The sequence below is a fragment of the Cimex lectularius genome, unplaced genomic scaffold (assembly GCF_000648675.2).
Source record: "Cimex lectularius strain Harlan isolate CLEC.00 unplaced genomic scaffold, Clec_2.1 scaffold41, whole genome shotgun sequence".
In the NCBI taxonomy this organism is placed as follows: Eukaryota; Metazoa; Arthropoda; class Insecta; order Hemiptera; family Cimicidae; genus Cimex; species Cimex lectularius.
This window is the reverse complement of record NW_019393011.1, coordinates 431,816-447,219: the sequence shown is the minus strand read 5'-3', so window position 1 is coordinate 447,219 and position 15,404 is coordinate 431,816. Positions and strand designations below refer to the sequence as shown.

General features: G+C 34.5%; 2 protein-coding genes and 1 non-coding gene across 3 annotated transcripts in view; 2 read left to right on the top strand and 1 right to left on the bottom strand.

The window, feature by feature from the left end:
* Positions 1-9,005, top strand: part of LOC106665418 (LHFPL tetraspan subfamily member 3 protein) — a 37,560-nt gene extending 28,555 nt beyond the window's left edge. The window contains exons 2-3 of the mRNA XM_014391832.2: positions 7,372-7,620; positions 7,763-9,005. Coding sequence (XP_014247318.1) covers positions 7,372-7,620; positions 7,763-7,962 — 449 coding nt within the window. The 3' untranslated portion in view covers positions 7,963-9,005. The remainder of the gene's footprint in view (positions 1-7,371; positions 7,621-7,762) is intronic.
* Positions 4,767-4,839, top strand: Trnat-agu. Its single transcript has one exon. It is a non-coding gene; the product is annotated as a tRNA-Thr (tRNA).
* Positions 9,006-11,582: 2,577 nt separating the features above from the next.
* Positions 11,583-15,404, bottom strand: part of LOC106665319 — a 9,187-nt gene continuing 5,365 nt past the window's right edge. Inside the window, exons 3-5 of the mRNA XM_024229799.1 lie at positions 14,809-15,029; positions 14,561-14,750; positions 11,583-12,368 (exon numbers count right to left, since the gene is read on the bottom strand). Coding sequence (XP_024085567.1) covers positions 12,052-12,368; positions 14,561-14,750; positions 14,809-15,029 — 728 coding nt within the window. The 3' untranslated portion in view covers positions 11,583-12,051. The remainder of the gene's footprint in view (positions 12,369-14,560; positions 14,751-14,808; positions 15,030-15,404) is intronic.

Genomic DNA, 15,404 nt, shown 5'->3' with positions numbered 1-15,404 from the left:
TTCCTTCCGTAGGAATTGTTAATGCGGACCGAGTATTTAGAGATGGAAAAATCATTCCTCAACGGCAGAGATTGCGGAAACTCATTTCACAATTTGCTGATTTTAGCCCAATTAAAAAAAAACTGTTCAATGTTCAAACAGTGCAGTGTAAAAATGCGAATCTGGCGATTGACGCAATCTTGCAACTTACTTTCACAAGCTTGCCCAGTGGTGTCAAAGAAAATTTCCATTGTTTCACTCCGGTGAGACAGGGAAGTAATTATTTTTCACGCCCAACGGTTTCACTTCGTTAACAAGCTTTTCGTGAGAAGCTCGCAGAAGGATAATTTTTATCGTTTTTTGTGTTTTTGTGTTCATTTTTTCGCACGAACGGTTTCTTTCATTGTTGTGTACTGTTCAAGAAGCCAGTTCATGAGAGAAAGCAAAAACAAATTAATTATTTTTGTTTTAAATACCCAAATTGGACAGTTGATCATCCTTAAAAAGGGACAATCGTTTGTAATTTTAAAGCGTTTTACCGAGTAGATAACAAATCTTTTTGTTTTTAAACTTTAAAAATCAGAGCCTAAAAATGGCACAATATGACAATTATTGCAATTTTCCCATATTCCCACGAAATATGTAATCACGTTTTTAAAATCCATTCTATTGCAATTGTTTTTAAACCGTGAGCCATTGCACTAATAGTCTGAGTGTCACGTTCTCAAATCTCACTGATGGTCATTGAAAATATGTAGACCACTTACGACCTGAGCGAATGGAGAGTTTTTTCTCGTATCAAAAAATCAAGAGAAAGAAGGAGAAACCGACGTGGCACATTCACTGCAATAACCCACGTAGACGCGATAGCTATTGAGCTGAGTGCGGTGTGACGAACCTGTACTTTGCTCCTTTCTTTGCTGTTTCGATCATCCTTGGTGTTGGATAAGGAAACCATGGTGGTAAAAAACGGCCAAACAAGATAGTGAGATTTTCCGTGCTGTCTGCGGGGTGAGGAACCTGTAGTTTGGTCATTTCCTAGCTTTTTCGGTCATCCTTGGCGTTGTATATTGAAACGAGGCTGGTAAAAAAATCAAGTGAAATTCTGATTATTACCGATAATTTGGACTATTCTCGCTAAGTTGATCTGCATCTAGTCTTCAGCGTTGGTTCTGGGTGATATTTAGTCAGCTCTTATATTTTTTTAGTCAGCTTTATCGGCAGAAGTTTGTGAACCCCCACTTGACATCAGAAGAGAAAAACTGACTTTTTAATCAAACTGTATAGTTCGGACAGCCCCAACTTTTTTCTACGACGAAATAGAAAAAAGTGGAAATACAAAATATGTAATGGGTGGTCTTCTTCGACATAAAAGGAGCGTTCGATAGCATAGAATGGGCCCATCTATTAAAAGAGCTGAAAAATAAGAGTTGCCCACGAAACATCTTCCAGATCATCGTAAGCTACTTTGATCAAAGGAAAGCGGAAATAGCAACGAAGCACACAGTCGTCGAACATGGAATAACGAAAGGCTGCCCCCAAGGCTCAGTTTTGGGCCCACTATTCTGGAATGTCCTTTTCCACAGCCTCCTACACTAATAACAGAAAGAGGTTACAAGTTCATAGCTTTTGTGGACGACCTGATTGTTGTAATCGAAGGGCAAACGAGAAAAGCAATAATCGACAAGTCGCAGGCAGTTGTCGAGTTAATTGTCAAATGGTGTGCGCTTGCGAAGCTAAAGGTTAGCCCCCGAAAAGTGCCAAACCCTAATGCTCAAAGGGAAAATGGGTACCCCCCCCCATACATCCGGATAGAGGGAAAACGACTGAAGCCAAGCGATCAAGTCAAGTACTTGGGAGTAATATTAGGCGATAACCTGAACCCAGTACACCACGCTATTAAAATAAGGGAAATGACAAGAAGGGTGTACAATAGATTGAGCGTAATAGCAAGAGTGGAATATGGACTTAGCCCAAAAGCGCTCTCCACAATCTATAAAAGTGTCTTCCTCCCAATAGTAAGTTATTGTGCAGCCGGCCAAACGACTACCTAGCAAAAGCAAAGCTATAATAGAGCAAAGCCAAAGAATAGCTCTTATAAGAACCACAAAAGGGTACAGGACGATTTCAACACATGCCTTACAAGGAATAACCAACGCACCCCCAATAAACCTAGTCCTTAAAGAAAGGGTGGTCATCCACCAAAAAAAGAAAAATGAGGCTATTGATATAGGAGCAAGCCAAGGAAAAATAGACTGGTTCCGAAGCACAACGGGGAAGGAGGCAAAAGAGTACTTGGGAAAAATGACAAGGGCATCATGGCAAGAAAGATGGACTAATAGCAATAAAGGTCGGCTAACATCCAAATTTTTCCCAAGCGTTGAAAAAAGACAAATAGCAAAATGGCTACACCCCGACTACTGGACCACCCAAATGCTATCAGGACATGGAAACTTCGCAAGCTATCTTCATAAATATAAGAAAAGAGAAAGCCCTTTATGCTCCGTTTGCAGCACTGAAGAAGACGCCGAATATAAACTCTTCAGCTGTATCAAATTCAAGGCAGAAAGAGAACGTTTGCGAAATACCATCACCTCAGCAGAATGGCCGCCTAATCTCCAAAAGCTAGTCTGTGATATCAAATCTTTTGGAGCACTAAAAGACTTTGCCTAAAATATGCTTAAATGAACAAGTCCCTATTTATTCTAATTATTAAGGCGTAAATATTGTTATTATTGTTAGAGTTTTATTACCGTTATTTATTTATTGCATAATTAAACATAGGTTTAGGTTTAGGGTTCCGGGCTGTTTTCCTCTTCTTAGTAAGAAAATTTTAGATAATATAAATAGATAGAAAATAAAACCAAGGAAAAGTAAATGTGCAAGGGGAAACCAGCAAGGGAAGACCTTTTGTTTTAGGTTCTAAAATGAAAATATGGTCCCTTCAAAAACCGACCAGCGGTCTCGCCTGAAGGAAAGATCGTTGGGAGGTATTTTTATCCCATTTATTTGAAATCCCTTAGATATACAAATTCGATTAAGCTAAAGCGTTTGTCCGCCGGTACGGGGTCTTCCTCAGGTACGGCGGGGTGGTGGAAAGGGTTAAAAAAAAAATTTCAGACAGCCCAAGTTTGCAAAGCATTAGTCTATTGACGCAGAAGGTTTTAACGGATCCCTTCTGGAAGAAAACGATGATCCCTCGGTTCGTTTGTTCATTCCTTTCGTTGGTCCCCACTATATTTTCCACATATGAAAGCGCGAATCTTCCAATTTTTGTTTTGAACTATGACGTCATATCCAGTATTATACTGTTTTGTTTTCAAGGACTACTCAGAATTTCCTCCTGATTTGGCGGAAATGGAATTCAGAGCGGATTTTGGTACATTTTTTCCTGATTGTCGACTAATCTTTACTGATGTCTTTTCACCTTCTTCCATCCTTCCTGGCGGCGGCCTGGCCTGCCGCGCCTGGGGTCGCCATCTCGCCGACCTTTTCGGGACTCAGCGTTCATTGGTTGATGTGTCGCACAGGGCAAATGAAAAAAAAAAATAATATTAATAAAAACTGCCCACATAAACGGAAAAAAGTAAACATAACATTGATTTTCCACTCATCACCTGCTGACGAGAAAATTCCATTTAGCTTTCGTCGCAATTTAATCTCAGTCTCGTTTTACAATGTAAACACAAATATAAACTATATAAATACAAAACAAACATCATTTGGATAGGTTGTTTTATTAACACCCTAAAGCTACTTCGTATTTTTTCTTCTCATGTTTATCACCGGTGACTGGCGTCTTTATTTTGCATTTTAGAAAACAGAAAGAACCCACTGCCATGTACATTCTCCTAAATTTAAGTTTAGCATACCTTAAATATTTTTCACAAAAGTGCTAACACTAGGGTGTCGAATTATAAGGATCGATCAGTGATCTCCAACTCCAATGTCCTTTTCTCCCTTCGGGAATGTGATATGTCAAGGTCGACTCGTGTGCGCAGATGGAAGAGAATAACGTGGGAAGCACGGGAAAATATCACGAAGGGACTTTTTTACACGGCAGAAAGAAATCAATTTTGTTATTTAAATATTGAATCTGTTAGCTGCATCCTCGTATTGCTTGCCTTCTCCCATATGGAGATAACCGGACCCTTCTCAAATGGAGAAAGTTTTCTATGAATGTAGGGAAGGGGGCTTGGAATAAACGTAGAATCTGAAAGAGAAGGCGTGCGATCTCAGCAAAAAACTTAAAAGTACAAGATAAATTGAATATTTATCCAATGTTATCCTCTCTCTCTCTCTCTCTCTCTAACTTTCTTGTTTGTGTTTTCCATTCATTAAGATCGTATATACGAATGAAATGATCGTGATATTCAGATTTACACAGACCGAAGAAAAATGAACGGCCTAGTCGGTTGCGCAGTAGTAATTTTCAAAGATTCATTCAGAATTCACGAGGAAAAACATAAAATGGAATTACAATTAATTAAGGTTTTTAGTTGAGATAAAAAAGTCAATGGCACGAGCGGGATTCGAACCTAAGATCTTCGGCTAGATACGCCGCTCCTCTACCACTTGAGCTATCTTGACTTCGATCCACTCGGACACTAACTTCCCATCTCAACCGTACCTTTTGTAATTTCCCTCCTTTTTGCCATTTTTCAAATCTCATTTCAATTTTTCGTCGAGAATCCAATCCGATTGCACGACATTTGAAAAATGGCAAAAAGGAGGAAAATTTCAAAAGGTGCGGTTGAGATGGGAAGTTGGTGTCCGAGTGGATCGACGTCACGATAGCTCAAGTGGTAGAGCAGCAGCGTAGTTAGCCGAAGGTCGTGGGTTCGAATCCCGCTCGTGACACTGGCTTTTTTATCTCAAATAAAAACCTTAATTAATTACAATTACAGCGATGTTGCCCCGCCCCCAAATAACAGTGATAACACCAAATTTGGATCGAAAACAAGTAACAGGGATCATAACAAAACTAAAAAGCAAGCTAAAATGGGTGAAAATTAATATAATTAACGATTTGGATAAATTAATAAATATCAACATAATACCAACATTATACATAGTGACAATTAATTAAGGTTTTTTAGGTGAGATGAAAAAAAGCTAATGGCACGAGAGGGATTCGAACCCACGATCTTCGGCTAGATACGCCGCTGCTCTACCACTTGAGCTATCGTGACCTCGATCCACTCGGACACTAACTTCCCATCTCAACCCCACCTTTTGAATTTTCCCTCCTTTTTGCCATTTTTCAAATGTCGTGTAATCGGATTGGATTCTCGACGACAAATGAAATGGCCACGGAGAGCTTTAGTGAAGTATACTTCATTTTAAATCATTAAATTCACTAATTTCCTGGTCCGCTTGACCAATTAATATATTACAATTAATTAAGGTTTTTAGTTGAGATGAAAAAAAGTTAATGGCACGAGAGGGATTCGAACCCACGACCTTCGGCTAGATACGCCGTTGCTCTTCTACCACTTGAGCTATCGTGACCTCGATCCACTCGGACATCAACTCCCCATCTCAACCCCACCTTATGAGTTTTCCATCCTTATTATACATAATTTCAATTAATTATTCGTTTTATGTAAGATCTTGGTTGAAATGAACAAGTTAGCGTCACTTGGTGTCCACTTGGTCAAGTGGTTAGAGCAGCGGCGTATTGAGCCGACAAAGGCCGTGGGTTCGAATCTCACTCGTGACACTAACTTTTTCATTTCAACCAATACCTTACATAAAACGAATAAGTAATTGAAAGAAGTAATCTGGACAATCAGACCACTGAACATAATGGATTATACATAATATTAAAAAAATAAAATTACAAATAAATAAACTAACAAATAAACACTTTTATTATTCTTGGAATTCTTAAATTCCATAAAAATGTCTTTACTACAGTGGAAAAATGGTCTTAATTTCCGTCGAAATGAAATACAATATTTAATTTCAAAACTAGACTGTTCAATACTTTGTTTTCTGGAAACCAACTTACAATCTAATGACGACACCAGTTTTCGCGGTTTTTCGCTTCTGAAATAAAACAAATAAGCAATAAATAAATCAAGCAGAAAACAAACTGGAAGATCGGTGAAAGGGTCGCCACATATTTGGTCATGATAAAATTTCGAACTTTTCTAGCTTTCGTTTCATTTCCTTACAAAATATAACGCTTAAATTTTTCTACATAATATCAAGGAAAGATTCCGTAAAATTAAAGAGGATACACCCTCTTGTTCACGAAGAAATTTAACCTGAAGATAGGAGAAAGGAGTCGTCTCGTTGTTCATAATAGTTTTCGAACTTTTCTAGCTTTCGCTTCATCTCCTTATAAAATTTAACACTTAATTGTTTTGTACATAACATCAAGGAATAATAAAATTAAAAAGGATCCACTCTTTTGTACGAGCAGAAATCGAACCTGAAGATGGGAAAAGGGGTCGCCACGTATTTATTTGTCCGAACTTTTCTAGTTTTCTCTTTATTCCTTCATAAAATTTTATACTTTTGTTCTACGTAATATCAGATAGCTAAAGTAAAATAAAACAGTAAAACTGAACGGATTTTCTCTCTTATTGGCTTTATTTTTGGTAAATTTTCTTAGGAAGAGCAAACATGCTCAACTTTCTCCAATGAATTTAATCGAATAAAAAACAATTTTTTAAGACTTGTAATGTTCAAAAACTATTTGAATGCAATTCTAGTTATAAGTTTGAAATGTTAATTGGTAAAATTAGTTAACGTAGTAGTAATTAGTAGGTATTTCTAGAGATAGTAACTTTTCCAGCGTTAATATACAAATGAAATTAGTAGGTGTTTTCTCCAAGAGCTCATTCCGTCATTAGAAAATTTGCCTGTGAACTTAAATATAGTTCGTAATTTTATTTTCTAACAATAATCATAAATTCCGGGACTCTTGTACATTTGAAAAGGGAAATTATGGTTGATTGTTGAAAAGACAATGGTCTGAGCTTTCATTACTATTTCTAAAACGTTCCAGTCCACTGTAGGATCACTAAGAGTCATCTGATGGCTAGAGAACCACCCCCTGTCTGTCCTTGTTGCAATGAGATTATTACAACAAAACACTTTCTTCTGNTAAGACAGCTATGACCCTTAGTGAAAAAAAAAAAAAAAAAAAAAAAAAAGATGAGATCTGTGAATGAAGAAAGTTGTTTGAACATTTTTGTTTGTATCTTTTAAATATTTATTGTTCCTTACGCAGTGAAAAAGCCTTTTACTTTGCATGCGTTATGGTATATTTTTGAATATTTTTCTGTGTAATTTAATACAGTTGTTTATTTTGTAATTTTTAAATAATTTTCTACCATTTTAAATTAATTATTGTGACAATTTTCTTTTCTTTATTTTTAGGTCTGTCATTGATTGGCAGTGTTTGCATCTACCCTCTAGGATGGGATAACGAAATTGTGCAAAGGACCTGTGGCCAGACTGCAAATAGATTTTTAATAGGGGACTGCTCTATCAGATGGTCTTACTTCCTAGCAATTATCGGATGCTTGGATGCATTTATTCTCGCCACATTAGCATTTATTCTTGCAACCAGACATGTCAAGCTTCAACCTGAGCCTACGTATACAACAAATGGGTCTCTTTATAAAGGTAAATCAATTGTCCTTTTCGTATAATGCATGATATTCATTTGCACAAATAATTTTTTTTTTTAAACTTAAACAATTTAAACTATGATACTTGTATCCTCCAAGTTGATGAGAATATGTTAAATTCATACTCTTTTGTGTAGGTGAAGTGAATGGAGGTTTTATGGGGGATGCTCACTCGATGGCTGGATCAAGAAAGTCACTGAACATGCATCCTGTTCTTCTGATGCCGCAGCCTGGAGACGTGGACAGATATTCGGAATTTTCCAACAGAACTGGAAGATCAAAAGCTTCTGCCTACCGTGCAGAATATTCATCTAGTATGCATAACTTTCAACTGTAAATTATTATATTTTGTTATTAAAAATTCATTTTATCATTACCTAATTTTTAATTGGCAATGTAAAAATAAACATTAATCACTTATTGGTTGAAGTTTGCCATTTAACAAATATTGTTATAATCAATGTTATTAGTAATATTGCACCAAAAAATTGTATGCATATCTAATAAGTTAGGCAAAATGTGATATTTTTATTATTGTTATAATATTTTTTTTTTAAATCTTGTAATATCAAAAATATTCCCGACATTTTTTCTATTTTTTTTTTCTTTTAAAAATACCAACATATTTTTGTCAAACTTTGTTTATTTTTGTATTTTATTTGTCAAAGACCAAAATCAAACAAATGTCCTATTTTTGTTAACCAGTCATTAAAGTTAGGCTGTGAAAGGTTGACAGAGCCACTGAAAATAATTTCTCTTTGCATATGCCCATAATAAACAATTGAGTATGCATACACACTCAATTTTCCAAGAGGTAGGTCCAAATCGACCTATTAGTAAATAATATTTTATCAATAAACAAGCTATACCTTTTTTCAACCATTTCAGCAGTTTTGTGACCCCAAATGAATCCAGAATGATTTCACAATTGAAATAATTGTTTCAACATTATATACACAATATATATTTATATTTTCAATTGAACGTGTATGTGTCGCTCGTAGCTTGTTAAATATTTATTAATTGTGTTCCTTTTCCCTTGGCTTATTGTATCTATAGGAGTCAAGATTGGTATTTATTTAGAATATTATAATATAGGTATATAACGCTAATTTCTGTTAAGCACATTTAATTTATTCATTTTTTTCATTACTGCATACATATTTACGTATAATTCAGTCAAGATTCTAAAAAAAAGGTAAAATAAACATCCTCAAAAAATAATCTATTATAAAGTCTTAACTATTATTGAATTAATATTTTTTCAAAATTGACTGATTAAAACACCCTTTACACATAACTTGTACCATAATAATAATATTTCTATAATATTGTTATTACTTTTATAAAAAATTTAATTATATTTTGTTTCATTTTCAAATGTATTAATGGGGAAAATTTGTACATAAACTTAAAAATATACAAAATCATGTTTAACCACTTGATCATATTTAATTTAACTTGTCATTTGATCGTAATAAAACTTATTCGGAGTTTTCTTACCAGTTTAATGAACCTCTTTTATAGTTATATAAAGATAATAAAAATTTAAAATTGTTAGAATTTTTTTTTAATTGTAGAATTATTACTTACAAACATCTTCCAAAATATATACACTGATAAAAAATACAAGCTTTTTAATAAAGCAGTGCTTTGTTAGAAGAGAAAGTTAGAAGTTAGTTAAATATTATCCTGAGAGTAATTTTTTTTTCTGTGGTGAGAAAAACTTGAAAAAACTGGTAAGTAGAGTGATAGGTAAAAAAGAAACGATGGTCCAACTAAAATTTTTTTTATAAGCTTCAGTGATTATTTCACCATGATCAAGGTATTACAAGCATCATAATTTTACAAAACCTTTAATACGGTAAATTTATCATTAGGTCTAACTGATATGGACATTATACGGTTTCACAATATAGACAGTGTCTGATCTTCAATGAGATTGTATTCCAACACGTAGGTGTTAAAAAAAGTTCGTCAAAGGACACAGGAACTGACAGCAGAACTACTAAAACTAGGCCATGTTAGGACTAGAATGATAGTAGAACTCTGGAGGCATATGTATAGACTTGGAATAGGAGAAACAAGCCTGCCAGTACCAGGAACAAGAAGAAAGGGAGGAACATGTCCTCTGTTGGATGGAAGATTCCTACTCATGGTGGAGGAAAAGTCTGCTTAATGAAAGGCTCAAGACAATAATGAAGATAGTACAGTAGACTAATATTGGGCGCAGTGCGCATAGTCATAAAGTAAACTCTGTTGGTGCGAAGACCTATGCAAGTAGAACCTAGAGATTCCTACTTCTGAGGAAAAGCTAAAGCCTGAGCCTCAACAAAGCTTTGGTATATAAAAATAGCTTTAAATTCAAAGAAGAATTCTTGATAATATTGCACAATAGACCAATATTGGTCGTGGCACATAAGGTTATAAAGAGGCTGACTTAACCTTAATTAATTGATCGAATCACCTGTCTTGTCAAAAGCACAGATACAAAAACAATTTGATTTTATTAGCTCCCGTTTTTTTACCTATCCTTAAGCAAACATATAAAATATCAAAACTAAACAGTAGTGATAGGGATGAAAACACATTCGAAAACTAGTGACTGAAAGTTGCATCTAGTGTGTAAACTTAATTAGGAAAAGTAATTTATTAACAGGAAAGTGGCATGAATAAATTCAATTCCTTGAAACATCCATTTAATTTTAAAAATAAATGACTACAGTGAACAAAATTATGCTGAAAGCTTTACATGCAAATTTACTGTATATACCACATAACCTTTGTTTAACAGGTTAACCGTATATCAAAGATATAAAATGATCTTGGAATATATTCCAAATTTGTGAAAATGTATTCATCCTAAATTTACAACTTTAAAAAAATTTTTTACTTTATTTTTTTAAAATTTTTGTGATTGTCCAGTTTCTCTACAGCTATTTCTGTTGGAAAAATAATAAACCTCAATACATTTTAAATAGTTCACAGCAATAATTTGAATTACCAGGTTGTTCAGTAAATAGAGAAATTCGAACCTAACATAAACACTCGCTGAATTAGTGTACACGAGAGGAAACTGTCTTTTCAAAATACCTCAAGCACATACAAAATAGCTTACATAATTGTGGACAAGCCGAAAGACAGTGGACCACAAGTAAATATTACACCCCTTTGCAGGTGACACCTGACATAAAAACAGGATTAGACCTGATCACTTGTCAATAAACGCCATTTTCTTGTATGAGATTCTTAAGTAATCTGTTCTAACCATATACCTTACAATTAATTAAGGTTTTTAGTTGAGATAAAAAAGTCAATGGCACGAGCGGGATTCGAACCCACGTTCTTCGGCTTGATACGCCCCTGCTCCACCACTTGAGCTATCGTGACCTCGATCCACTCGGACATCAACTTCCCATCTCAACCGCACCTTTTGAATTTTCCCTCCTTATATACCTTACCTTACCTTATATACCACATACCTTACCTTTTTCTTTATGTTTTACACCGCTAGAGAAGAATATGGTAAATTACTTTTAGATATTACTCATAGTTTGCTTAAACTTAAGAAAATTTAAAAATTCTATCACCACTTGCATGTCTAAGAAGCAAATTTCATTGTGATGCTTGAGATGCTGTGAGTTACAAGTAAAATTCATTTCTTACTAAGATGTCATCATTTAACAGGAACAGTTGAGGTTTAGTCAGTAAACAAGAAACTTGACACTCCATTGATTATTATGTTTTTTTAATATTTTTGTATCATATTTAGTTTATTAAAGTAGCCAGAATTATTCATCATTACATAACAAAATTATATACTTAACTATGCTATTTGATCAACCCTTGCCCTACAAAGTTTATTTTTCATTGAAAAAATCTACCTTGTGGAATGCAAAAAATACTTTTATTAAGAAAAGGGATAAATAGAAAATGTTTCCTACTTAAAAGCTAAACTATTTAATTCCAGAAAAAATATAAAGGTTTTGTTTTATTATAATTTCATAATAAAAGCAATTTATCATTATTTGTGCCTATATGCATATGTCTGTTTTCAGCAGTATATATAACAAAGCGTAATAATGTTTAAATTATAAATTATTATATTCACTTAAATTTAGGATGATTGTTTTTATGTATATACACTCAATTCCCTTCGGGCCAGATTTAATAAATCAAATAATATGGACTATTTCAATTATTTTTATTCAATTTTAAGGAAGTAAAGTCAGATGTAAGCAGATTTACACTTAATTGAGCTTGATAGCTATTACACCATCATAAGAAAAAGAATGTTTCTTAAAATAAACTTTCAAGTTCTGATTTATTTAACATCAAGAAATAATCACTAATTCACTTCAAATCAATAACATCACAACTTTACTTAAGGTAAGGACCAGTTTGTAGCGGTTTGTACAATTTATAATCATAGATTTGAATTGCTTGACGGTACCAATGGATATACAATATATGTGTTTAAATTACAGGTACATTCTTTGTCCATCAAAAGACCACACGGTTGGTTTAAGAGCATGTTATGTAATGAGGAAATGGGCGGTTTTCTTCTTGGACTCTTTTTGAGAAGTTCTTCAATAGAATAGGGGTTCTTTTTAGGCTGTCTGGGTTCATCTTCTTCATCGCCACTTGAAGATACCCACTGTTCAAGGCGGCCCTCACTGTCATTTGATGTCGATGGTTCTACAACATCTGTTTGGTATCGCGGTGACTCGTGTATAGAGTAGGCTACAATAAAATAAAATAATTCAATTTTAATATTAATTTCACTAATTTCATGGTCTGCTTGACCAATTAATATATTACAATTAATTAAGGTTTTTACTTGAAATAAAAAGTCAATGGCACGAGCTTCGGCTTGATACGCCGCTGCTCTACCACTTGAGCTATCGTTACCTCAATCCACGTATCAAGCCGAAGATCGTGGGTTCGAATCTCGCTCATGCCATTGACTTTTTTATCTCAACTAAAAACCTTAATTAATTGTAATTTAATATTAATTGGATGTAGTTTTTGCATGAAAAATCTAAAAAAGGATTCTTTTGGGTGAGATTTTTTGTGTACTTACTAAAAAATTATTATTTATTACTATTTTCACATTATCTTTAATAAGGAAATATCAAATTTCACATTTTCATTAATAAGAAATTAAATATAATCTTTGTTCAAAAATGGTTGAATTGTGCTAATCAGTTGTGAGATTTTTATGTATGATCTACGTGGGTGATGAACATGTAATTTGGTCGTTACCAATCATTCTGGTCTGCCTATCCTTGGTGTGTTAGTCTGCCAGATGCTTTTCAACACTGCCATTTTCATTGTTGGGTCTGTATGATTTCTCTCACGCTGAAGATGCAAAAAGACGAAACACATCTGGCATCAAACCAGCACAGTGACAATAGGCAGACCAGGGTTATCAGTAACGACCAAATTACCAGAATCAATATTAAAAAGACCATTTATTGAAATTGGACTTTTAAAAAAAAGGCAGACTATGTAAGAGATAGATAATCTTTCTAATTAGGAGAGTATTCTAAACTTAAATTTTAGGAATGGTTAGTGCGGTTGAGGTGGAAGGTTAGTGTCCGAGTGGATCGAAGTCACGATGGCTCAAGTGGAAGAGCAGCGGCGTATCTGGCCGAAGATCGTGGGTTCGAATCCCGCTCGTGACATTGACTTTTTTATCTCAACTAAAAACCTTAATTAATTGAAAGATATTAATTGGTCAAGTGGACCACGAAAAGTAGCGAATTTAACTTTAGAGTTGAGAGGAACAAATCTGATTTTGGAATTCAAACCAATACCGTCCACTTTCTATTTGGTCTCGACTGACTTTAGAAAATGCTACTTGCATTAAGAACATTTTAATAAGAAAAAAAAGTAATCAAAATTTTTAATGGCAAATGTCAGGAAGTACTAATTAAATTTGTAAATAATTCCTATAATTTTAGAACATTTTTAAATGTTAAATTCACTAATTTCGTGGTCTGCTTGACCAATTAATATATTACAATTAATTAAGGTTTTTTGGTTGAGATAAAAAAATCAATGGCTCGAGCGGGATTCGAACCCACGACCTTCTGCCAGATACGCCGCTGCTCTACCACTTGAGCTATCGTGACCTCGATCCACTCGGACATCAACTTCCCATCTCAATCCCACCTTTTGAGTTTTCCCTCCTTTTTGCCATTTTTCAAATGTCGTGTAATCGGATTGGATTCTCGACGACAAATGAAATGGCCACGGAGATCTTTAGTGAAGTGTACTTCATTTTTAATCATTAAATTTCGTGGTCCGCTTGACCAATTAATATATTACAATTAATTAAGGTTTTTTGGTTGAGATAAAAAGTCAACGGCACGAGCGGGATTCGAACAATTGAAAAATGGAAAACAGGAGGGAAAATTTAAAAAAAAGGTGGGGTTGAGATGGGAAGTTAGTGTCCGAGTGGATCGAGGTCACGATAGCTCAAGTGGTAGAGCAGCGGCGTATCTAGCCGAAGATCGTGGGTTCGAATCCCGCTCGTGACATGACTTTTTTATCTCAACCAAAAAACCTTAATGAATTGTAATATTTTTAAATATGTAAAACCCTGTGAACTTACCACGTAACTCATAAATTTTATTATTAATTCAAGCCTAATGGATTAAATTTTATTCCATTTTGTACCAGTGATGGATATTCTATTTATTATATTAATTATTGTATTATCTGTTATATTATTTGTTATATAAATAACATGAATTTATCTATTTGGTTACTGTTAAGAAGAAAGTTATTGTGATACAAAACTATAATGTTTTAAATGAACCAATTCCACCATTCACCATCGGAAATGTAAAATTATTGTATTTTATATCTTATTGTATCTAAAACTATGTATGTACCAGATAAATAAACGTCTATCACATTGACCATACCTTGGCCCCAAGGACTAGATGAAGTCATACTGTTTCTAAGAATCCTATTTACCGAGCTTACACTAGGAACTGAATGTGGTTCACAATTTCTTTGCGAAAGAAGTTTCTCTCGTATTTCCCATGCAAACATGCCTGGATTTTCTTGTTTGCACCGAAGGATCCTCTTGACAACTGACGGTGTAGCAACTTGCTGAATACAAACGCATTAATTATTTTAACTAAACATCTTACAATTGCGATAAAAGTACCTTTGTTTTTGTAGCCCCAATCGAACCAGGCCTTATAGAGCCAGTTTCATAGAAACGAGTCAGAATCTTTGAAACGCACCCATGAGACACTAACAGTTGTCTCGATATATCACAAGGCCTAACGCCCATCAGGGCGAGTTCCACTATTCTTCTTCTCACACAGTCAGGTAGAGGACGCCCATTAACAAACACTCCACCTAGTTGATTTACACCAGCCTGGCCTAGAAAAAAATACGTTAATCAATTATTTTTTCAATAAACTGCAGTACGCTGAATAAATAAATTAAACTGAAACTTGCACACTTTGTAAAAATGTACACACAATTTGCATTGAATTATCGTTACTGAGGGGGACCGCGGTAGCCGAGTGGTTAGCATGAGAGACTCTCACGCCGCGGTCGTGGGTTCGATTCCCACCGTCGCCTCTGGCCCTTTTTTCCCGATAACCCCCAATTTGAACACACAAAAATTCGTACCATGGCTAAATATGCAAGATCATAAGGCCAATAAAAAAAATTTTTTTTTGACATAAAGAATAACGTTAAATGTTATTTCTCTTTGTTTGATAAAATTCAAATTTTGCGTATTTTATATAA